The sequence below is a fragment of the Melozone crissalis genome, unplaced genomic scaffold, assembly GCF_028551555.1.
Source record: "Melozone crissalis strain CALT ecotype California unplaced genomic scaffold, PUWL_Pcris_2 ptg000154l_1, whole genome shotgun sequence".
NCBI classification, from domain to species: Eukaryota; Metazoa; Chordata; class Aves; order Passeriformes; family Passerellidae; genus Melozone; species Melozone crissalis.
Window position 1 is genome coordinate 1,966 of NW_026535925.1, and position 24,900 is coordinate 26,865.

General features: G+C 52.6%; 1 protein-coding gene across 1 annotated transcript; it reads right to left on the minus strand.

Moving 5' to 3' along the window:
• Positions 1-1,211: 1,211 nt before the first annotated feature.
• Positions 1,212-24,622, minus strand: LOC128948749 (rRNA 2'-O-methyltransferase fibrillarin-like). The gene is given in 12 exon segments (XM_054293512.1): positions 1,212-1,268; positions 4,659-4,804; positions 7,804-7,916; positions 10,091-10,223; positions 15,236-15,406; positions 19,466-19,519; positions 19,521-19,535; positions 21,100-21,125; positions 22,561-22,655; positions 22,657-22,744; positions 23,176-23,216; positions 24,600-24,622. Coding segments are annotated over 12 exon segments (927 nt in total). The 3' UTR covers positions 1,212-1,246.
• Positions 24,623-24,900: the final 278 nt, after the last annotated feature.

Consider the following 24,900-nt stretch of genomic DNA (forward strand, 5'->3'; position numbering starts at 1 on the left):
TCCATCAATTAAACCCCATTAGTTAAACATCATTAATTAACCTGCATTAATTACCCACATTAACCCCCATTAAGTAATCCCATTAATTAACCCCCTTAATTAACCCAGCACTAATTAACATCACCAATATCCCCCAATATTAATCTCCATTAATTAAGCCTGGCATTAATTAATCTGTTAATTAATCCCATTATCCCTCATTAATGAACTCCATTAATTAATAACCCCCCTTAATTAAGCCCCACTAATTAACCAATTAGCCCCATTCATGAACCTCACTAATTAATTCCATTAATTAACCCAAATTATTTAACCCTTATTAACACCCATTAATCAGTCCCAATTAATTAACCCCCAGCACTAATTAGCCCTGTCATTAATTAGCCCCATAAATGAACCCCATAAATTAACTCCATTAATTAACACTCATTAATTAGCCCCCATTAACCTCATTAATTAACCCCCATTATTTAACCTCTATTAATGAACTTCCAATAATTAACCCCATTACCCCCATCATTAATTTCCATTAATTCCCTTTAATTAACCCAGCATCAATTAACCTCCATTAATTAATTCCATTAAGTAACTCCACCACTAATTAATCCCATTAATTAAAGTGCCAATTAATCCATGTCCATTAATTAATGGCCCCAATTAACAGCTCCCACTCAATACCCAAACCCCAGTAATTAACTAAACAGCCAATTACGTTGATAATTAATTAAACCCCAGTTAATTAACCAAACCAATTAGCCCAAATTAACGACCTTAATTAGCCACCCCCACTAATTGCACAAACCAATTGAACTAATTAATAACTCCTGCTAATTATCTATTGTGGTCATTAGCATGCCAAGGAATTAATTAACCCCTTACTACAGCAATTAATTGATTAAATCTAATTAATTGCTAGGCCTTAATAATCTTTAATTAATTATTAACTCCATTAATCACCCCGAGCCGCGTTCATCACCCCATTAACCACCCAACAAGCCATTAATTAGCCCCTAATTAATTAATTAACAACATTAATTACCAAATTTCCTTTATTAAACAAACCCCCCCAGGCCCCGCCCACACCCCAAACTCCGCGGTCACTTCAGGTTTAGGCCACGCCCACTTCCGTGTTCGACCACGCCCACTCTTGAATAGCGTCGGCGGCTTCCGGGATAGGCCACGCCCACTCCTGAATGGTGCAAACGACTTCCGGATAGGCCACGCCCCCACCGGATGAGCGATGACGTCATTTCTCCTTGGGAGGGGGCCTGGGGGGGGGGGAGAAGCAGTGAGAAACCGGTGAGAAACCAGTGAGAAACCAGTATGGACCAGTATGGACCAGTATGGACCAGTATAGACCGGTATGGACCAGTATGGACCAGTATGGACCAGTATAGACCGGTATGGACCAGTATGGACCAGTACGGACCAGTATGGACCAGTATGGACCAGTATGGACCAGTATGGACCAGTATAAACCAGTATAGACCGGTATGGACCAGTATGGACCAGTATGGACCAGTACGGACCAGTATGGACCAGTATGGACCAGTACGGACCAGTATGGACCAGTATGGACCAGTATGGACCAGTACGGACCAGTATGGACCAGTATGGACCAGTACGGACCAGTATGGACCAGTATGGACCAGTATGGACCAGTACGGACCAGTACGGACCAGTACGGACCAGTATGGACCAGTATGGACCAGTACGGACCAGTATAAACCAGTATGGACCAGTATGGACCAGTACGGACCAGTATGGACCAGTACGGACCAGTATGGACCAGTACGGACCAGTATGGACCGGTATGGACCAGTACGGACCAGTATAAACCAGTATGGACCAGTACGGACCAGTATGGACCAGTATGGACCAGTACGGACCAGTATGGACCAGTATGGACCAGTACGGACCAGTTCCCTATTGATCCCCAAAATCCCAATTTTCCACCCCAAAATCTCCATTTTTACACCTAAATCTCGCGGATTTTTTCCCCCCGGCCCCTCCCAGTATAACCCAGTGCCCTCCCAGTATGAACCAGTATAACCCAGTCCCCTTTTTACCCACAAAATTCCCATTTGTACCCCAAAAATCCCCATTTTTCACCCCAAAATCCCCATTTTTGCACCTAAAACTCCCGGACTTTTCCCTCCCAGTATAAACCAGTATAACCCAGTCCCCTCCCAGCCCCTCCCAGTATAAACCAGTATAACCCAGTCCCCTCCCAGTATAAACCAGCCCCTCCCAGTCCGCTTTGTATCCCCAAAATCCCCATTTTTCACCCCCAAATCCCCATTTTCCACCCCAAAATCGCCATTTTTGCACCTAAATCTCCTGCATTTTTCCTCCCAGCCCCTCCCAGTATAAACCAGTATAACCCAGTTCCTTCCCAGTATAACCCAGTCCTCTTTTATCCCCCAAAATTCCGTTTTTTTCCCCATAAAATCCCCATTTTCCACCCCAAAATCGCCATTTTTGCGCCAAAATCTCCCGGATTTTTTCCCCCCGGCCCCTCCCAGCCCCTCCCAGTATAAACCAGTATAAACCAGAACGTCCCAGTTCCCTCCAATATAACCCAGTCCCTCCCAGTCCCATTTTTCCCCATAAAATCCCCATTTTCCACCCCAAAATCGCCATTTTTGCACCTAAATCTCCTGCATTTTTTCCTCCCGGCCCCTCCCAGTATAAACCAGTATAAACCAGTATAACCCAGTTCCCTCCCAGTATAACCCAGTCCTCTTTTATCCCCCAAATCCTCATTTTTCCCCATAAAATCCCCATTTTCCACCCCAAAATCGCCATTTTTGCACCTAAATCGCCTGCATTTTTTCCTCCCGGCCCCTCCCAGTATAAACCAGTATAAACCAGTATAAACCAGTTCCCTCCCAGTATAACCCAGTCCCCTTTTATCCCCCAAATCCCCATTTTTCCCCATAAAATCACCATTTTCCACCCCAAAATCGCCATTTTTGCGCCAAAATCTCCCGATTTTTTCCCCCCAGCCCCTCCCAGTATAAACCAGTATAAACCAGTATAAACCAGTTCCCTCCCAGTATAACCCAGTCCCCTTTTATCCCCCAAATCCTCATTTTTCCCCACAAAATCCCCATTTTTCACCCCAAAATCGCCATTTTTGCACCTAAATCTCCTGCATTTTTTCCTCCCAGCCCCTCCCAGTATAAACCAGTATAACCCAGTTCCCTCCCAGTATAACCCAGTCCCCTTTTATCCCCCAAAATTCCGTTTTTTCCCCATAAAATCCCCATTTTTCACCCCAAAATCGCCATTTTTGCACCAAAATCTCCCGGATTTTTTCCCCCCAGCCCCTCCCAGTATAAACCAGTATAAACCAGTACGTCCCAGTTCCCTCCCAATATAACCCAGTCCCTCCCATTCCCATTTTTCCCCATAAAATCCCCATTTTCCACCCCAAAATCGCCATTTTTGCACCTAAATCTCCTGCATTTTTTCCTCCCAGCCCCTCCCAGTATAAACCAGTATAAACCAGTATAACCCAGTTGTATAACCCAGTCCTCTTTTATCCCCAAAATTCCGTTTTTTCCCCATAAAATCCCCATTTTTCACCCCAAAATCGCCATTTTTGCACCAAAATCTCCCGGATTTTTCCCCCCAGCCCCTCCAGCCCCTCCCAGTATAAACCAGTATAAACCAGTACGTCCCAGTTCCCTCCCAATATAACCCAGTCCCTCCCAGTCCCATTTTTCCCCATAAAATCCCCATTTTCCACCCCAAAATCGCCATTTTTGCACCTAAATCTCCTGCATTTTTTCCCCCAGCCCCTCCCAGTATAAACCAGTATAACCCAGTTCCCTCCCAGTATAACCCAGTCCTCTTTTATCCCCCAAAATTCCGTTTTTTCCCCATAAAATCCCCATTTTTCACCCCAAAATCGCCATTTTTGCACCTAAATCTCCTGCATTTTTCCTCCCAGCCCCTACCAGTATAAACCAGTATAAACCAGTATAAACCAGTATAAACCAGTTCCCTCCCAGTATAACCCAGTCCCCTTTTATCCCCCAAATCCCCATTTTTCCCCATAAAATCCCCGTTTTCCACCCCAAAATCGCCATTTTTGCACCTAAATCTCCTGCATTTTTCCTCCCAGCCCCTACCAGTATAAACCAGTATAAACCAGTATAACCCAGTCCCTCCCAGTATAACCCAGTCCCCTTTTATCCCCCAAATCCTCATTTTTCCCCACAAAATCCCCATTTTCCACCCCAAAATCGCCATTTTTGCACCTAAATCGCCTGCATTTTTTCCTCCCGGCCCCTCCCAGTATAAACCAGTATAACCCAGTCCCTCCCAGTATAACCCAGTCCCCTTTTATCCCCAAATCCCCATTTTTCCCCATAAAATCCCCATTTTCCACCCCAAAATCGCCATTTTTGCACCTAAATCTCCTGCATTTTTTCCTCCCAGCCCCTCCCAGTATAAACCAGTATAAACCAGTACGTCCCAGTTCCCTCCCAATATAACCCAGTCCCTCCCAGTCCCATTTTTCCCCATAAAATCCCCATTTTCCACCCCAAAATCGCCATTTTTGCGCCAAAATCTCCCGGATTTTTTCCCCCCGGCCCCTCCCAACCCCTCCCAGTATAAACCAGTATAACCCAGTCCGCCCCAGTCACCGGTAGACGCCGACCACCACGGCGTGGTCCCTCTCGTAGGGCTCCAGCGTCAGCTGCTCCTGCGGCTTCATCCTCTCGGCCGTCATCTTCCTCACCTCGCCCGCGAACACGGCCTCGGCCGGCGCCGTCGAGTCGATGCAGTTCGCCTAAACGGGGGGAACCGGTTCCGACTGGTTTGGACTGGTTTGGGACTGGTTTGGGCCCAGTTTGAACCAGTCAGAGCTGGTTTGAACTGGCTAGATCCCAGTTCGAACCAGTTAGAACCAATTCGATCCGGTTTGAGCCCAGTTAGAACCGGTATGAGCTGGTTAGAACCAGTCTGAGCCACTTAGAACTGGTTTGGGCCTGCCTGAGCCTGGTTAGAACCAGTTTAGAATTGGTCTGAACTGGTTTGAACCGGTTTGAGCCCAGTTAGAAGCAATTAGAACCGGTTTGGAGTGGTTTGAACTGGTTTGGAGTGGTTTGAACTGGTTTGGAGTGGTTTGGGACTGGTAGGAATTGGTTTGGAACTGGTTTGAGCCCAGTTAGAACCAGTTAGAGTCCAGTTAGAACCAGTTAGAGCCGGTTTGAACTGGTTTGAACCAGTTAGAGCCAGTCAGAACCAGTTTGATCCCAGTCAGAACCAGTTAGATCCCAGTTAGAACTGGTTGGAACTGGATCGAGCCCAGTTTGAACCCAGTTAGAACTGGTTAGAACCTAGTTAGAACTGGTTTGAACTGGTTTGAGCCAGTTAGAACCAGTTAGAGCTGGTCTGAACCCAGTTAGAACCAGTCAGAACCGGTTAGAACCAGTTTGAGCCCACTTAAAACCAGTTTGAGCCCAGTTAGAATCGGTTTGGGCCGGTTAGAACCAGGTAGATCCCAGCTAGAACTGGTTTGATCTGGTTTGAGCCAGTTAGAACCAGTGAAATACTTGTTAGAACTGGTTTGAGTCGAGTTAGATCCCAGTTAGAACTGGCTAGAACTGGTTAAATCCCAGTTAAAACCAGTTTGATCTCAGTTAGATCCAGGCAGAATCAGTCAGATGCCAGTTTGAGCCAGTTAGAACCAGTTAGGACAGGTCAGAACCAGTTAGAACCGATTAGAACCAGTCAGGACTGGTTAGAACCCAGTTAGGACTAGTTAGAACCGGCTTGAGCCAGTTAGAACCAGTCTGATCCCAGTTAGAAGCAGTTAAATTCCAGTTGGAACTGCTCAGAACCAGTTAGAATCGGTTTGAGCCAGTTTGATCCCAGTTAGAACCAGTCAGATCCCAGTTAAAACCAGTCAGATCCCAGTGAAAACCAGTCAGATCCCAGTTAAAACCAGTTTGAAGCACACAGAACCAGTTAAATCCCAGTCAGATCCAAGTCAAAACCAGTCAGATCCAGTTACAACTGGTTTGAGCCACTTAGAACCACTGAAATCCCAGTTAGAAGTGGTTAAATCCCAGTTAGAACCGGTTAGATCCCAGTTAGAACCAGTTAGAATTGGTTTGAACCAGTTCAATCCCAATCAGAACCAGTTAGAACCAGTAAGAACCAGCTAGAACCCAGTTAGAACCGGTTAGAACCAGTAAAAACCAGTTCCACGCCAGTCAGAACCAGTTCAACCCAGCGTAACTCCAGTTACAAACTAACTCAAACCAGTTCGAACCGGTTCAAACCAGCAGAACCAGTTCAAACCAGTCCGTCCCAGTTCGAACCAGTTCAACTTCAGTTAAAAACCAGTCAGAACCAGTTCAGACCAGATCAACTGCAGTTAAAAACCAACTCAAACCAGTTCAAACCCGACTCAAACCAGTCCGAACCAGCTCAAACCAGTTCAATCCCAGTTAGAACCAGCTCAAACCAGTTCAATCCCAGTTAGAACCAGTTCAAACCAGTTCAACCCCAGTTCCAGACTGGTTCCAGCCACCCAGTGCCCTGTACTGCTCCTACTGGTTTATACTGGTCCATACTGGTTTATACCGGTCTATACTGGTGCTTACCTGGTTTATACTGGTCTCTAGCTGGTTTATACTGGTTTGGACTGGTCTCTAACTGGTCCATACTGGTTTATACTGGTTTGTACCTTGATGGAGATGAGGAAGTGCCCCCCCGAGCGCAGGAAGGGATGGATGGTACTGGTTTGTACTGGTTTATACTGGTTTCTAACTGGCCCATACTGATCTGTACTGGTCTGTACTGGTTTCTAACTGGTTTCTAACTGGTTTATACTGGTCCATACTGGTTTATACCGGTCTATACTGGTGCTTACCTGGTTTATACGGGTCTCTAACTGGTTTATACTGGTTTGGACTGGTCTACACTGGTTTGTACTGGTTTGTACTGGTTCCATACCTTGATGGAGATGAGGAAGTGGCCGCTGGAGCGCAGGAAGGGATGGATGGTACTGGTCTGTACTGGTCTGTACTGGTTTATACTGGTGTTTAACCGGCCCATACTGGTCTGTACTGGTTTATACTGGTCTGTACTGGTTTATACTGGTCTGTACTGGTTTATACCAGCCCACACTGGTCTGTACTGGTCTGTACTGGTTTATACTGGTGTTTAACCGGCCCATACTGGTCTGTACTGGTTTATACTGGTGTTTAACCGGCCCATACTGGTCTGTACTGGTTTATACTGGTGTTTAACCGGCCCATACTAGTCTGTACTGGTTTATACTGGTTTATACCAGCCCATACTGGTCTGTACTGGTTTATACTGGTCCATACTGGTTCCATACCTTGATGGAGATGAGGAAGTGCCCGCCCAAGTGCAGGAAGTGATGGATGGTACTGGTCTGTACTGGTCTGTACTGGTTTATACTGGTCTGTACTGGTTTATACCAGCCCATACTGGTCTGTACTGGTTTATACTGGTCTGTACTGGTCTGTACTGGTTTATACTGGTCTGTACCGGTTTATAGCAGCCCATACTGGTCTGTACTGGTCCATACTGGTTCCATACCTTGATGGAGATAAGGAAATGCCCCCCGAGCGCAGGAAGTGATAGATGGTACTGGTCTGTACTGGTTTATACTGGTCTGTACTGGTTTATACCAGCCCATACTGGTCTGTACTGGTTTATACTGGTCTGTACTGGTTTATACCAGCCCATACTGGTCTGTACTGGTTTATACTGGTCTGTACTGGTTTATACTGGTCTGTACTGGTGTTTTACCTTGATGGAGATGAGGAAGTGCCCGCCGGAGCGCAGGAAGTGATGCGCGTTCAGCGCCACGATGCGCGTCTGGTCCGGCTGCGCCACGTCGGCGAAGATCACGTCCACCATGCCTGGGAGTCCCAAATTGGCACAAATTTATCCCAAAAAATCCAGGAATTCCAGAAATATCCCAAAATTCCAGAAAAAAATCCCAAAATTCCAGAAAAAAAATCCCAATATTCCAGAAAAAAACCCCCAAAATTCCAGAAAAAAAATCCCCAAATTTCCATTAAATTCTTCAAAATTCCCCCAAAATTCCAGCCAGGAACCCAAAATCTGGTGCCCACCAAGGTCACGTCCACCATGCCTGGGAATCCCAAACTGGCACAAATTTGTCCCAAAATTCCAGAAAAAATCCCAAAATTCCAGAAAAATCCCAAAATTCTAGAAAAAAAATCCCAAAATTCCAGAAAAAAATCCAAAGTTTTTATGAACTTCACAAAAAATTCCAGCCGGGAACCCAAAATTCAACATCTGCAAAATCCCAAAATTCCAGAAAAAAAATCCCAATATTCCAGAAAAAAATCCCAAAATTTTCATGAAATCCCCACAAAATTCACAAAAATTCCTCAAAATTTCTATGAAATTCCAGCCAGGAACCCAAAATGGCCCCAAAATTTGGTGCCCATCAAGATCATGTCCCCCATACCTGGAATGGGGAAAAATCCCAAATCATCCCAAATTTATCCCAAAATTCCAGAAAAAAATCCCAAAATTTTCATGAAATTCACAAAAAATTCCAGCCAGGAACCCAAAATTCAACATCTGTGAAGATCAGGTCCACCATGCCTGGGAAATCCCAAATTGGCCCAAATTTATCCCAAAATTCCAGAAAAAAATCCCAAAATTCTAGAAAAAATCCAAAAATTCCAGAAAAATCCCAAAATTTTCATGAAATTCTTCAAAATTCCCCCAAAATTCCAGCCAGGAACTCAAAATTTGGTGCCCACCAAGATCACGTCCACCATGCCGGGGAAATCCCAAATTGGCCCAAATTTGTCCCAAAATTCCAGAAAAAATCCCAAAATTCCAGAAAAAAATCCCAAAATTTTCATGAAATCCCCACAAAATTCACAAAAATTCCTCAAAATTTCTATGAAATTCCAGCCAGGAACCCAAAACGACCCCAAAATTTGGTGCCCACCAAGGTCACGTCCACCATGCCTGGGAAATCCCAAATCATCCAAAATTTATCCCAAAATTTTAGAAAAACCCCCAAAATTCCAGAAAAAAATCCCAAAATTTCCATAAAATTCCTCGGAATTTCCACAAAATTTCTCAAAATTTCCCCCAAAATTCCAGCCAGGAACCCAAAATGACCCCAAAACTTGGTGCCCACCAAGCCTGGGAAATCCCAAATTGGCACAAATTTATACCAAAATTTCAGGTGTGACCCAGGATGAAGCCCCGCCCCCTTTCCCAGACTGACCAATCAGCATGTGGTATTTGCGGGGGTGTCGCGCGTCCTCCATGACCGGCACCACACTCGTTCCCATGGCTGTGACCCCAGCATGAAGCCCCGCCCCTCTGGATGAAGCCCCACCCCCTCAGCTGTAAGCCCTACCCCTGTGGGTGTGTCCCAGCAGTAAGCCCGCCCCCCGGGTGTCACTGACCAATCAGCACGCGGTACTTGTGTGGGTGCTGCGCGTCCTCGATGACCGGCACCACGTTCGTTCCCACGGGTGTGACCCAGGTGTAAGCCCCGCCCCCTCAGGATGAAGCCCCGCCCCCTTTCCCAGACTGACCAATCAGCATGCGGTATTTGTGTGGGTGCCGTGCATCCTCAATGACCGGCACCACGTTCGTTCCCATGGGCGTGACCCAGGATGAAGCCCCGCCCCCAGGATCAAGACCCGCCCCTGTGGGTGTGTTCAATGTCTAAGCCCCGCCCCCTTTCAGTGACTGACCAATCAGCATGCGGTACTTGTGCGGGTGCTGCGCGTCCTCGATGGCCGGCACCACGTTCGTTCCCATGGGCGTGACCCAGGATGAAGCCCCGCCCCCAGGATCAAGACCCGCCCCTGTGGGTGTGTTCAATGTCTAAGCCCCGCCCCCTTTCAGTGACTGACCAATCAGCATGCGGTACTTGTGCGGGTGCTGCGCGTCCTCGATGGCCGGCACCACGTTCGTTCCCGTGGGCGTGACCCAGAATGAAGCCACGCCCCCTCAGGATGAAGCCCCACCCCCTCAGCCGTAAGCCCCGCCCCCTCAGGATGAAGCCCCGCCCCCCCCGTGGCTCACTGACCAATCAGCATGCGGTACTTGTGCGGGTGCCGCGCGTCCTCGATGACCGGCACCACGTTCGTTCTCTTCTTGGCCACGTTGAGCAGGTCCCGGCCCGAGCGGTGCGAGAACTCCACGGCGTAGACCACGCCCTCCTGGGGTCAGCAGAGGTCACCGGGGTCACCAAAGGTCATGAGATGTCACCAAAGGTCAGCCATTGTCACCAAAGGTCATCAATGGCCACCAAAGGTCAGCAATGGCCACCAAAGGTCATCAATGGCCACTAAAGGTCAGCAATGGCCACCAAAGGTCATCAATGGACACCAAAGGTCACCAAAGGTCATCAAGGGTCACCAAAGTTCAGCAATGGCCCCCAAAGGTCAGCAGGGTCACCAAAAGTCAGCCATTGTCACTAAAGGTCATCAATGGCCACCAAAGGTCAGCAGGGCCACCAAAGGCCACCAAAGGTCATCAATGGCCACCAAAGGCCACCAAAGGTCAGCAGTGGTCACCAAAGGTCAGCAATGGCCACCAAAGGTCACCAAAGGTCAGCAGTGGTCACCAAAGGTCAGCAATGGCCACCAAAGGTCATCAAGGGTCCCCAAAGGTCAGCAAGGGTCACCAAAGGTCAGCAATGGTCACCAAAGGTCAGCAATGGTCACCAAAGGTCAGCAATGGACACCAAAGGTCACCAAAGGTCAGCAATGGCCACCAAAGGTCAGCAATGGCCACCAAAGGTCAGCAATGGACACCAAAGGTCAGCAATGGACACCAAAGGTCATCAATGGTCACCAAAGGTCATCAATGGTCAGCAAGGGTCACCAAAGGTCAGCAATGGCCACCAAAGGTCAGCAGTGGTCACCAAAGGTCAGCAGTGGTCACCAAAGATCACCAGTGGTCAGCGATGGTCACCAAAGGTCAGCAATGGCCACCAAAGGTCATCAATGGTCACCATAGGTCATCAATGGCCACCAAAGGTCAGCAGGGCCACCAAAGGTCATCAATGGTCACCAAAGGTCAGCAATGGCCACCAAAGGTCACCAATGGCCACCAAAGGTCATCAATGGCCACCAAAGGTCAGCAGGGCCACCAAAGGTCATCAATGGTCACCAAAGGTCAGCAATGGCCACCAAAGGTCACCAATGGCCACCAAAGGTCATCAATGGCCACCAAAGGTCAGCAATGGACACCAAAGGTCATCAATGGTCACCAAAGGTCATCAATGGTCAGCAAGGGTCACCAAAGGTCAGCAATGGCCACCAAAGGTCAGCAGTGGTCACCAAAGGTCAGCAGTGGTCACCAAAGATCACCAGTGGTCAGCGATGGTCACCAAAGGTCAGCAATGGCCACCAAAGGCCACCAAAGGTCATCAATGGTCACCATAGGTCATCAATGGCCACCAAAGGTCATCAATGGTCACCAAAGGTCAGCAATGGCCACCAAAGGTCAGCAGTGGTCACCAATGGCCACCAAAGGTCATCAATGGCCACCAAAGGTCATCAATGGTCACCATAGGTCATCAATGGCCACCAAAGGTCAGCAATGGCCACCAAAGGTCAGCAATGGTCACCATAGGTCATCAATGGCCACCAAAGGTCAGCAATGGTCACCATAGGTCATCAATGGTCACCAAAGGTCACCAAAGGTCAGCAATGGCCACCAAAGGTCAGCAGTGGTCACCATAGGTCATCAATGGTCACCAAAGGTCACCAAAGGTCATCAATGTCCACCTAAGGTCACCAGGTGCCACCAGAGGTCACCAGGTGTCACCGAAAGTCACCAAAGGTCACCAAAGGCCACCCGAGGTCTCCTGCAGGTGCCACCACCAGCTGCTCCCAGCACCGTGGGGGCACCACATCGGTGCCAGCTGGGCCAGGTGAGGCCTTGGTGGCACCTCAGGTGCGCCCAGGTGTGTGTGTGCCATCCCCAGGTGTGCCCAGGTGTGTCTGTGCCATCCCCAGGGGCGCCCAGGTGTGTGTGCGCCATCCCCAGGTGCGCCCAGGTGTGTGTGTGCCATCCCCAGGTGTGCCCAGGTGTGTCTGTGCCATCCCCAGGTGTGCCCAGGTGTGTGTGTGCAATCCCCAGGTGTGGCCAGGTGTGTGTGTGCCATCCCCAGGTGTGCCCAGGTGTGTGTGTGCCATCCCCAGGTGTGTGTGCGCCATCCCCAGGTGTGCCCAGGTGTGTCTGTGCCATCCCCAGGTGCGCCCAGGTGTGTGTGCGCCATCCCCAGGTGTGTGTGTGCCATCCCCAGGTGTGTGTGCGCCATCCCCAGGTGTGCCCAGGTGTGTGTGTGCCATCCCCAGGTGTGTCTGTGCCATCCCCAGGTGTGCCCAGGTGTGGGTGTGCAATCCCCAGGTGTGTCTGTGCCATCCCCAGGTGTGTCTGTGCCATCCCCAGGCGTGCCCAGGTGTGTGTGTGCCATCCCCAGGTGTGTCTGTGCCATCCCCAGGTGTGTCTGTGCCATCCCCAGGTGTGCCCAGGTGTGTGTGCCATCCCCAGGTGTGTGTGTGCCATCCCCAGGCGTGTCTGTGCCATCCCCAGGTGTGCCCAGGTGGGTGTGTGCCATCCCCAGGTGTGCCCAGGTGTGTGTGTGCCATCCCCAGGTGCGCCCAGGTGTGTGTGTGCAATCCCCAGGTGTGCCCAGGTGTGTGTGCGCCATCCCCAGGTGCGCCCAGGTGTGTGTGTGCCATCCCCAGGTGTGCCCAGGTGTGTGTGTGCCATCCCCAGGTGTGCCCAGGTGTGTCTGTGCCATCCCCAGGTGTGCCCAGGTGTGTGTGTGCAATCCCCAGGTGTGGCCAGGTGTGTGTGTGCCATCCCCAGGTGTGCCCAGGTGTGTGTGTGCCATCCCCAGGTGTGTGTGCGCCATCCCCAGGTGTGCCCAGGTGTGTCTGTGCCATCCCCAGGTGCGCCCAGGTGTGTGTGCGCCATCCCCAGGTGTGTGTGTGCCATCCCCAGGTGTGTGTGCGCCATCCCCAGGTGTGCCCAGGTGTGTGTGTGCCATCCCCAGGTGTGTCTGTGCCATCCCCAGGTGTGCCCAGGTGTGGGTGTGCAATCCCCAGGTGTGTCTGTGCCATCCCCAGGTGTGTCTGTGCCATCCCCAGGCGTGCCCAGGTGTGTGTGTGCCATCCCCAGGTGTGTCTGTGCCATCCCCAGGTGTGTCTGTGCCATCCCCAGGTGTGCCCAGGTGTGTGTGCCATCCCCAGGTGTGTCTGTGCCATCCCCAGGTGTGCCCAGGTGTGTGTGTGCCATCCCCAGGTGCGTCTGTGCCATCCCCAGGTGTGCCCAGGGGTGTGTGTGCCATCCCCAGGTGTGTGTGTGCCATCCCCAGGTGTGCCCAGGTGTGTCTGTGCCATCCCCAGGTGTGCCCAGGTGTGTCTGTGCCATCCCCAGGTGTGCCCAGGTGTGTGTGTGCCATCCCCAGGTGTGCCCAGGTGTGTCTGTGCCATCCCCAGGTGTGCCCAGGTGTGTGTGTGCCATCCCCAGGTGTGCCCAGGTGTGTGTGTGCCATCCCCAGGTGTGTGTGTGCCATCCCCAGGTGCGCCCAGGTGTGTGTGTGCCATCCCCAGGTGTGCCCAGGTGTGTCTGTGCCATCCCCAGGTGTGCCCAGGTGTGTGTGTGCAATCCCCAGGTGTGCCCAGGTGTGTGTGTGCCATCCCCAGGTGTGTGTGTGCCATCCCCAGGTGCGCCCAGGTGTGTGTGTGCCATCCCCAGGTGTGCCCAGGTGTGTCTGTGCCATCTCCAGGTGCGCCCAGGTGTGTGTGTGCAATCCCCAGGTGTGGCCAGGTGTGTGTGTGCCATCCCCAGGTGTGCCCAGGTGTGTGTGTGCCATCCCCAGGTGTGCCCAGGTGTGTCTGTGCCATCCCCAGGGGCGCCCAGGTGTGTGTGCGCCATCCCCAGGTGTGCCCAGGTGTGTGTGTGCCATCCCCAGGGGCGCCCAGGTGTGTGTGCGCCATCCCCAGGTGTGCCCAGGTGTGTGTGTGCCATCCCCAGGGGCGCCCAGGTGTGTGTGTGCCATCCCCAGGTGTGTGTGTGCCATCCCCAGGTGTGTGTGCGCCATCTCCAGGTGTGTGTTTGGCATACTCAGGTGTGTCTGTGCCATATCCAGGTGTGTTGGTACAGGTGCCCAGGTGTGCCCAGGTGTGCCCAGGTGTATCTCACCTGCCCCACGATATCCAACACGTGGCTGACGGTGGTGCCCGATGCCGTGCCCAGGTACAGCACCTTGGCCCCTGTACCCAGGTGTGTCTGTACCCATGCCCAGGTGTGCCCAGGTGTGTCTGTACCCATCCCCAGGTGTGTGTGTGTGCCATACCCAGGTGTGTGTGTGCCATGCCCAGGTGTGCCCAGGTGTGTGTGTGCCATACCCAGGTGTGCCCAGGTGTGCCCAGGTGTGCCCAGGTGTGCCATACCTGCCCCACGATGTCTGACACGTGGCTGACGGCGGTGCCCGAGGCCGCGCCCAGGTACAGCACCTTGGCACCTGCACCCAGGTGTGTGTGTGTACCCATCCCCACGTGTGCCCAGGTGTGCCCAGGTGTGCCCAGGTGTGCCCAGGTGTGCCATACCTGCCCCACGATGTCTGACACGTGGCTGACGGTGGTGCCCGAGGCCGCGCCCAGGTACAGCACCTTGGCACCTGCACCCAGGTGTGTGTGTGTACCCATCCCCAGGTGTGCCCAGGTGTGCCCAGGTGTGCCCAGGTGTGCCATACCTGCCCCACGATGTCTGACACGTGGCTGACGGTGGTGCCCGAGGCCGCGCCCAGGTACAGCACCTTGGCACCTGCACCCAGGTGTGTGTGTGTACCCATCCCCACGTGTGCCCAGGTGTGCCCAGGTGTGCCCAGGTGTGCCCAGGTGTGCCATACCTGCCCCACGATGTCTGACACGTGGCTGACGGTGGTGCCCGAGGCCGCGCCCAGGTACAGCACCTTGGCACCTGCACCCAGGTGTGTGTGTGTACCCATCCCCACGTGTGCCCAGGTGTGCCCAGGTGTGCCCAGGTGTGCCCAGGTGTGCCATACCTGCCCCACGATGTCTGACACGTGGCTGACGGTGGTGCCCGAGGCCGCGCCCAGGTACAGCACCTTGGCACCTGTACCCAGGTGTGTCTGTACCCATCCCCAGGTGTGCCCAGGTGTGCCCAGGTGTGCCCAGGTGTGCCATACCTGCCCCACGATGTCTGACACGTGGCTCACGGTGGTGCCCGAGGCCGCGCCCAGGTACAGCACCTTGGCACCCGGCCGGATGTGGATGCGGTCGATGCCGCCCAAGATGGCGGCGGCGAGCTTGGAGCGGAACGGGTTCCAGGCGCGGTACTCCACCGAGGCCTCGCCCTCCTGCGCACCAGTACGGACCAGTATAAACCAGTTTGGAATGGTTTAAACCAGTATAAACCAGTATAGACTGGTACAAACTGGTACAAATCCCTATATATCCCTATAAACCAGTATGGACCAGTATAACCCAGTTCGGAGCGGAACGGGTTCCAGGCGCGGTACTCCACCGAGGCCTCGCCCTCCTGCCAACCAGTACGGACCAGTATAAACCAGTTTGGAATGGTTTAAACCAGTATAAACCAGTATAGACTGGTATAAACTGGTACAAATCCCTATATATCCCTATAAACCAGTATGGACCAGTATAGCCCAGTTTGGAGCGGAACGGGTTCCAGGCGCGGTACCGCACCGAGGCCTCGCCCTCCTGCGCACCAGTACGGACCAGTATAAACCAGTTTGGAATGGTTTAAACCAGTATAAACCAGTATAGACTGGTACAAACTGGTACAAATCCCTATATATCCCTATAAACCAGTATGGACCAGTATAGCCCAGTTCGGAGCGGAACGGGTTCCAGGCGCGGTACTGCACCGAGGCCTCGCCCTCCTGCGCACCAGTACGGACCAGTATAAACCAGTTTGGAATGGTTTAAACCAGTATAAACCAGTATAGACTGGTACAAACTGGTACAAATCCCTATATATCCCTATAAACCAGTATGGACCAGTATAGCCCAGTTCGGAGCGGAACGGGTTCCAGGCGCGGTACTCCACCGAGGCCTCGCCCTCCTGCCAACCAGTATAAACCAGTTTGGAATGGTTTAAACCAGTATAAACCAGTATAGACTGGTACAAACTGGTACAAATCCCTATATGTCCCTACAAACCAGTATGGACCAGTATAGCCCAGTTTGGAGCGGAACGGGTTCCAGGCGCGGTACTGCACCGAGGCCTCGCCCTCCTGCGCACCAGTACGGACCAGTATAAACCAGTTTGGAATGGTTTAAACCAGTATAAACCAGTATAGACTGGTATAAACTGGTACAAATCCCTATATATCCCTATAAACCAGTATGGACCAGTATAGCCCAGTTCGGAGCGGAACGGGTTCCAGGCGCGGTACCGCACCGAGGCCTCGCCCTCCTGCGCACCAGTACGGACCAGTATAAACCAGTTTGGAATGGTTTAAACCAGTATAAACCAGTATAGACTGGTACAAACTGGTACAAATCCCTATATATCCCTATAAACCAGTATGGACCAGTATAACCCAGTTCGGAGCGGAACGGGTTCCAGGCGCGGTACTCCACCGAGGCCTCGCCCTCCTGCCAACCAGTATAAAGCAGTATAAACCAGTTTGGAATGGTTTAAACCAGTATAAACCAGTATAGACTGGTACAAACTGGTACAAATCCCTATATATCCCTATAAACCAGTATGGACCAGTATAGCCCAGTTCGGAGCGGAACGGGTTCCAGGCGCGGTACTGCACCGAGGCCTCGCCCTCCTGCGCACCAGTACGGACCAGTATAAACCAGTTTGGAATGGTTTAAACCAGTATAAACCAGTATAGACTGGTACAAACTGGTACAAATCCCTATATGTCCCTACAAACCAGTATGGACCAGTATAGCCCAGTTTGGAGCGGAACGGGTTCCAGGCGCGGTACTGCACCGAGGCCTCGCCCTCCTGCGCACCAGTACGGACCAGTATAAACCAGTTTGGAATGGTTTAAACCAGTATAAACCAGTATAGACTGGTATAAACTGGTACAAATCCCTATATATCCCTATAAACCAGTATGGACCAGTATAGCCCAGTTCGGAGCGGAACGGGTTCCAGGCGCGGTACCGCACCGAGGCCTCGCCCTCCTGCGCACCAGTACGGACCAGTATAAACCAGTTTGGAATGGTTTAAACCAGTATAAACCAGTATAGACTGGTACAAACTGGTACAAATCCCTATATATCCCTATAAACCAGTATGGACCAGTATAACCCAGTTCGGAGCGGAACGGGTTCCAGGCGCGGTACTCCACCGAGGCCTCGCCCTCCTGCCAACCAGTATAAACCAGTATAAACCAGTTTGGAATGGTTTAAACCAGTATAAACCAGTATAGACTGGTACAAACTGGTACAAATCCCTATATATCCCTATAAACCAGTATGGACCAGTATAGCCCAGTTTGGAGCGGAACGGGTTCCAGGCGCGGTACTCCACCGAGGCCTCGCCCTCCTGCGCACCAGTACGGACCAGTATAAACCAGTTTGGAATGGTTTAAACCAGTATAAACCAGTATAGACTGGTACAAACTGGTACAAATCCCTATATATCCCTATAAACTAGTATGGACCAGTATAGCCCAGTTCGGAGCGGAACGGGTTCCAGGCGCGGTACTGCACCGAGGCCTCGCCCTCCTGCGCACCAGTACGGACCAGTATAAACCAGTTTGGAATGGTTTAAACCAGTATAAACCAGTATAGACTGGTATAAACTGGTACAAATCCCTATATATCCCTATAAACCAGTATGGACCAGTATAGCCCAGTTCGGAGCGGAACGGGTTCCAGGCGCGGTACTCCACCGAGGCCTCGCCCTCCTGCCAACCAGTATAAACCAGTTTGGAATGGTTTAAACCAGTATAAACCAGTATAGACTGGTACAAACTGGTACAAATCCCTATATGTCCCTACAAACCAGTATGGACCAGTATAGCCCAGTTTGGAGCGGAACGGGTTCCAGGCGCGGTACTGCACCGAGGCCTCGCCCTCCTGCCAACCAGTACGGACCAGTATAAACCAGTTTGGAATGGTTTAAACCAGTATAAACCAGTATAGACTGGTACAGACTGGTACAAATCCCTATACATCCCTATAAACCAGTATGGACCAGTATAGCCCAGTTCGGAGCGGAACGGGTTCCAGGCGCGGTACCGCACCGAGGCCTCGCCCTCCTGCCAACCAGTACGGACCAGTATAAACCAGTTTGGAATGGTTTAAACCAGTATAAACCAGTATAGACTGGTATGAACCCCTATAAATGCCTATACATCCCTATAAACCAGTATGGACCAGTATAAACCAGTATGGGTGGTACAAACTGGTACAAACCAGTACAGGCCAGTACGAACCAGTAAGGACCAGTATGGAGCGGTATGAACCAGTATAAACCAGTATGGACCAGTATAAAGTAGTACGAACCAGAATAAACCAGTATGGACCAGTATGAACCAGTACAGACCAGTATGATCCAGTACAGACCATTACAAACCAGTCCTCCCCAGTCCCATCCCAGTATAAACCAGTGCTCCCAGTCCCTCCCAGTCCCATTCCCAGTATAAACCAGTATCCCCAGTCTCTCCCAGTCCCATCCCAGTTCCCTCCCAGTATCCCCCAGTCCCATCCCAGTATAAACCAGTCCCTCCCAGTCCCCCCAGTCCATCCCAGTTCCCCCCAGTCCATCCCAGTACAAACCAGTGCTCCCAGTCCGTCCCATTCCCAGTATAAACCAGTATCCCCCAGTCCCTCCCAGTACTCCCAGTTTGTCCCAGTTTGCTCCAGGTCCATCCCAGTTCCCCCCAGTCTTACTCCCAGTACTCCCAGTATAAACCAGTCCCACTCCCAGTCTGTCCCAGTCCCCCTCCAGTCTCATTCCCAGTACAAACCAGTGCTCCCAGTCCATCCCAGTCCCACTCCCAGTATAACCCAGTATATCCCAGTCCCTCCCAGTACCCCCTAGTTCGACTCCCAGTTCCATCCCAGTCTATCCAGTCCCTCCCAGTACAAACCAGTCCCTCCCAGTTCCCTCCCGGTTTGTCCCAGTCCCTCCCAGTCCCACTCCAGTGCTCCAGTCCCTCCAGTCCCTCCCAGTATAACCCAGTCCCATCCCAGTCCATCCCAGTATAAACCAGTATCCCCCAGTATATCCAGTCCCTCCCAGTTTGTTCCAGTCCCATCCCAGTCCCTCCCAGTATAACCCAGTCCCATCCCAGTCCCTCCCAATTCCATCCCAGTCTCCCCCAGTCCCATCCCAGTATATCCCAGTCCATCCCAGTCCCTCCCAGTCCCCTCCAGTCCCTCCCAGTCCATCCCAGTATAAACCAGTCCCCCCCAGTCCGTACCTCGACGCTGATGCGTTTCTCCCCGTACACCGACTCCCCCGGCACCAGGTTCCGCCGTCACCAGCGCGTCCTCGCCGGCCCCGGCAGATGAACACACCTGGACAGGGGAGGGACAGGTGAGTTACACCTGGGTTACACCTGGGATACACCTGGGATACACCTGGGATACACCTGGGACAGGTAAATACACCTGGGATACACCTGGGATACACCTGGGACAGGTGAGGGACAGGTGAGTTACACCTGGGATACATCTGGGATACACCTGGGACAGGTAAATACACCTGGGATACAGCTGGGATACACCTGGGATACACCTGGGACAGGTGAGGGACAGGTGAGTTACACCTGGGATACACCTGGGACAGGTAAATACACCTGGGATACACCTGGGATACACCTGGATACACCTGGATACACCTGGGTTACACCTGGGATACACCTGGGATACACCTGGGATACACCTGGGACAGGTAAATACACCTGGGATACACCTGGGATACACCTGGGATACACCTGGATACACCTGGGATACACCTGGATACACCTGGGTTACACCTGGGACAGGTAAATACACCTGGAATACACTGGGATACACCTGGGACAGGTAAATACACCTGGGATACACCTGGATACACCTGGGTTACACCTGGGATACACCTGGGTTACACTGGGATACACCTGGGACAGGTAAATACACCTGGGATACACCTGGGATACACCTGGGATACACCTGGGACAGGTAAATACACCTGGGATACACCTGGGATACACCTGGATACACCTGGGATACACCTGGGATACACCTGGGACAGGTAAATACACCTGGGATACACCTGGGATACACCTGGGACAGGTGAGGGACAGGTGAGTTACACCTGGATACACCTGGGATACACCTGGGTTACACCTGGGATACACCTGGGACAGGTAAATACACCTGGATACACCTGGGACAGGTGAGTTACACCTGGGATACACCTGGGATACACCTGGGACAGGTGAGGGACAGGTGAGATACACCTGGGATACACCTGGGATACACCTGGGATACACCTGATATCCCTATTGTACACCTGGGACAGGTAAATACATCTGGGATACACCTGGGACAGGTGAGGGACAGGTGAGATACACCTGGGATACACCTGGGTTACACCTGGGATACACCTGGATACACCTGGGTTACACCTGGGATACACCTGGGATACACCTGGGACAGGTGAGGGACAGGTGAGTTACACCTGGGTTACACCTGGGTTACACCTGGGATACACCTGGGATACACCTGGGACAGGGTGAGGGACAGGTGAGTTACACCTGGGTTACATCTGGGATACACCTGGACAGGTGAGGGACAGGTGAGTTACACCTGGGTTACACCTGGGACAGGTGAGTTACACCTGGGTTACACCTGGGTTACACCTGGGATACATCTGGGATACACCTGGGACAGGTGAGGGACAGGTGAGTTACACCTGGGATACACCTGGGATACACCTGGGTTACACCTGGGATACACCCTGATATCCCTATTGTACACCTGGGACAGGTAAATACACCTGGGATACACCTGGGACAGGTGAGGGACAGGTGAGTTACACCTCAGTTACACCTGGGACAGGCAACTACACCTCACGGCCCTGGCAGATGAACACACCTGGGACAGGTGAGATATGGGTGAGATACATCTGGGTTACACCTGGGATACACCTGGGATACACCTGGGATACATCTGGGATACACCTGGGTTACACCTGGGATACATCTGGGTTACACCTGGGATACACCTGAGATACACCTGGGTTACACCTGGGATACATCTGGGATACATCTGGGTTACACCTGGGATACACCTGAGATACACCTGGGATACACCTGGGTTACACCTGGGATACACCTGGGACAGGTGAGATATGGGTGAGATACACCTGGGTTACTCCTGGGATACACCTGAGATACACCTGGGTTACTCCTGGGATACACCTGGGATACACCTGGGTTACTCCTGGGTTACTCCTGGGATACACCTGGGACCCTCAGCTGCTCCACAGCCCCATCCCCAGTCCCTCCCAGTATAAACCAGTCCATCCCAGTTACCCTTACACTCTCTCCCAGTCCCTCCCAGTACAAACCAGTATCCCCAGTTACCCTCATGCCGGTGCGGCTCCACCCTCCCAGTCCCTCCCAGTCCCTCCCAGTATAAACCAGTATAACCCAGTATCCCCAGTTACCCTCATGCCGGTGTGGCTCCACCCTCCCAGTCCCTCCCAGTATAAACCAGTATAACCCAGTATCCCCAGTTACCCTCATGCCGGTGCGGCTCCACCCTCCCAGTCCCTCCCAGTCCCTCCCAGTATAAACCAGTATAACCCAGCATCCCCAGTTACCCTCATGCCGGTGCGGCTCCACCCTCCCAGTCCCTCCCAGTATAAACCAGTATAACCCAGTATCCCCAGTTACCCTCATGCCGGTGCGGCTCCACCCTCCCAGTCCCTCCCAGTATAAACCAGTATAACCCAGTATCCCCAGTTACCCTCATGCCGGTGCGGCTCCACCCTCCCAGTCCCTCCCAGTATAAACCAGTATAACCCAGTATCCCCAGTTACCCTCATGCCGGTGCGGCTCCACCCTCCCAGTCCCTCCCAGTCCCTCCCAGTCCCTCCCAGTATAAACCAGTATAACCCAGTATCCCCAGTTACCCTCATGCCGGTGTGGCTCCACCCTCCCAGTCCCTCCCAGTATAAACCAGTATAACCCAGTATCCCCAGTTACCCTCATGCCGGTGCGGCTCCACCCTCCCAGTCCCTCCCAGTATAAACCAGTATAACCCAGCATCCCCAGTTACCCTCATGCCGGTGCGGCTCCACCCTCCCAGTCCCTCCCAGTCCCTCCCAGTATAAACCAGTATAACCCAGTATCCCCAGTTACCCTCATGCCGGTGCGGCTCCACCCTCCCAGTCCCTCCCAGTCCCTCCCAGTATAAACCAGTATAACCCAGTATCCCAGTTACCCTCATGCCTGTGCGGCTCCACCCTCCCAGTCCCTCCAGTCCCTCCCAGTATAAACCAGTATAACCCAGTATCCCCAGTTACCCTCATGCCTGTGCGGCTCCACCGTCACTTTTTTGCCGCCTTTGAAGCCGCCGCGGGCCCCGCCCCTGGCCCCGCCCCCTCGGCCTCGGCCACGCCCCCCGGGGGCCGCCTCTGGCTCCGCCCCCTCCGCGGGCCACGCCCCCTCCTCTGGCTCCGCCCCCCTCCGCGGGCGTGAAACCGGAACCTGCGGGGGGAAACTGGGTTATACTGGGAGAGACTGGGAGGGGACTGGGTTATACTGGGATATACTGGGAGGAGAACTGGGATATACTGGGAGGGACTGGGAGAGGAACTGGGGGTACTGGAAGAGGAACTGGGGTATACTGGTTTATACTGGGAGGAACTGGGAGAGGAACTGGGTTATACTGGGACATACTGGTTTGTACTGGGAGGAAACTGGGGATACTGGGATGTACTGGGAGGGGAACTGGGGATACTGGGATTGTACTGGGAGGGACTGGGATATACTAGGAAGGGAACTGGGTTGTACTGGTTTATACTGGGAGGGACCGGGAAGGGAACTGGGTTATACTGGGATATACTGGGAGAGGAACTGGGGATACTGGGCTATACTGGGAGCGTTACTGGTCCATACTGGTTTATACTGGGACTCACCTCTGCCTCGGAATCCACCGCGTCCACCCCGGGGCTGAAACCTGTGGGGAAACTGGTCAGACTGGGATGGACTGGATATACTGGGAGGGACTGGGATATACTGGGATCAAACTGGGAAGGACTGGGAGGGGACTGGGACAAACTGGGATGGACTGGGAGGGAACTGGGATGGACTGGGTTATACTGGATGTACTGGGTTATACTGGGAGCGGCTCTGGAGCCTCCCAGTGCTCCAGTTTGGCTCCAACGCCCCCCCCCCCCCCCCCAGTCCTTCCCAGTATAACCCAGTACAAACCAGTTACCCCCAAAACGCTCCCAGTTCCCTCCCAGTCCATCCCAGTTCCCTCCCAGTGTCCCCAGTTCACCCCAGTTCCCTCCCAGTGTCCCCAGTTCACCTCTGGCTCCATCCCAGTATGGCCCAGTTCCCTCCCAGTCCATCCCAGTATGGCCCAGTTCCCTCCCAGTCCATCCCAGTAACCCAGTTCCCTCCCAGTCCATCCCAGACCCCTCCCTGTTTGTCCCAGTCCCCCCCAGTTTGTCCCAGTTCCCCCAAATCCTCTCCCAGTCCATCCCAGTTTATCCCAGTCCATCCCAGTTCCCCCCAAATCCTCTCCCAGTCCATCCCAGTTTATCCAGTCCATCCCAGTTCCCCCCAAATCCTCTCCCAGTCCCTGCCAGTCCCCTCCAGTCTCTCCCAGTTTGGCCCAGTTTATCCCAGTTCCCCCCAAATCCCTTCCCAGTCCCCCCCAGTTCCTCCCAGTTTATCCCAGTCCCTCCCAGTATAACCCAGTCCCCCCAAATCCTCTCCCAGTCCATCCCAGTCCCTCCCAGTCCATCCCAGTCTGTTCCAGTTCCCACCAAATCCTCTTCCAGTCCCTCCCAGTTTATTCCAGTTACCCCCAAATCCCTTCCCAGTTCCCTCCCAGTTTATCCCAGTCCCCCAGTTTATCCCAGTTACCCCCAAATCCTCTCCCAGTCCATCCCAGTTTATCCCAGTTCCCTCCCAGTCTGTCCCAGTTACCCCAAATCCTGTCCCAGTCCTCCCAGTATATCCCAGTTACCCCCAAATCCTCTCCCAGTTCCCCCCAGTCCCTCCCATTATATCCCAGTATAACCCAGTTCCTTTCCAGTTCATCCCAGTTCATCCCAGTTCCCTCCCAGTATAACCCAGTTCCCTCCCAGTGCTCCCAGTTCACTTCCAAGCCCCCAAGCCCCTTCCCAGTTGCTCCCAGTCCATCCCAGTTTGTTCCCAGTCCATCCCAATCCCCTCCCAGTCCATCCCAGTTTGTTCCCAGTCCCTTCCAGTTCCTCCCAGTGCCTCCCAGTATATCCCAGTTACCCCCAAATCCTCTCCCAGTGTCCCCAGTTCAGCCCTGCCTCCATCCCAGTAAGGCCCAGTTCCCCTCCCAGTCCATCCCAGTTACCCTCTGATCCTCTCCCAGTCCATCCCAGTCCCTCCCAATCCCATCCCAGTCCTCTCCCAGTATATCCCAGTAACCCCAGTGTTCCCTCTCCCAGTTCCCTCCCAGTTCAAACCAGTTCGTCGACTCTCCCCCGCTCACTTCCCCCCAGTTTATCCCAGTTCCCCCAGTTCCCTCCCAGTCTGTCCCAGTTCCCGCCAAATCCTCTCCCAGTCCCTCCCAGTTCATCCCAGTTTGTCCCAATCTATCCCAGTTTCCCCCCAGTCCATCCCAGTTTATCCCAGTTACCCCCAAATTCTCTCCC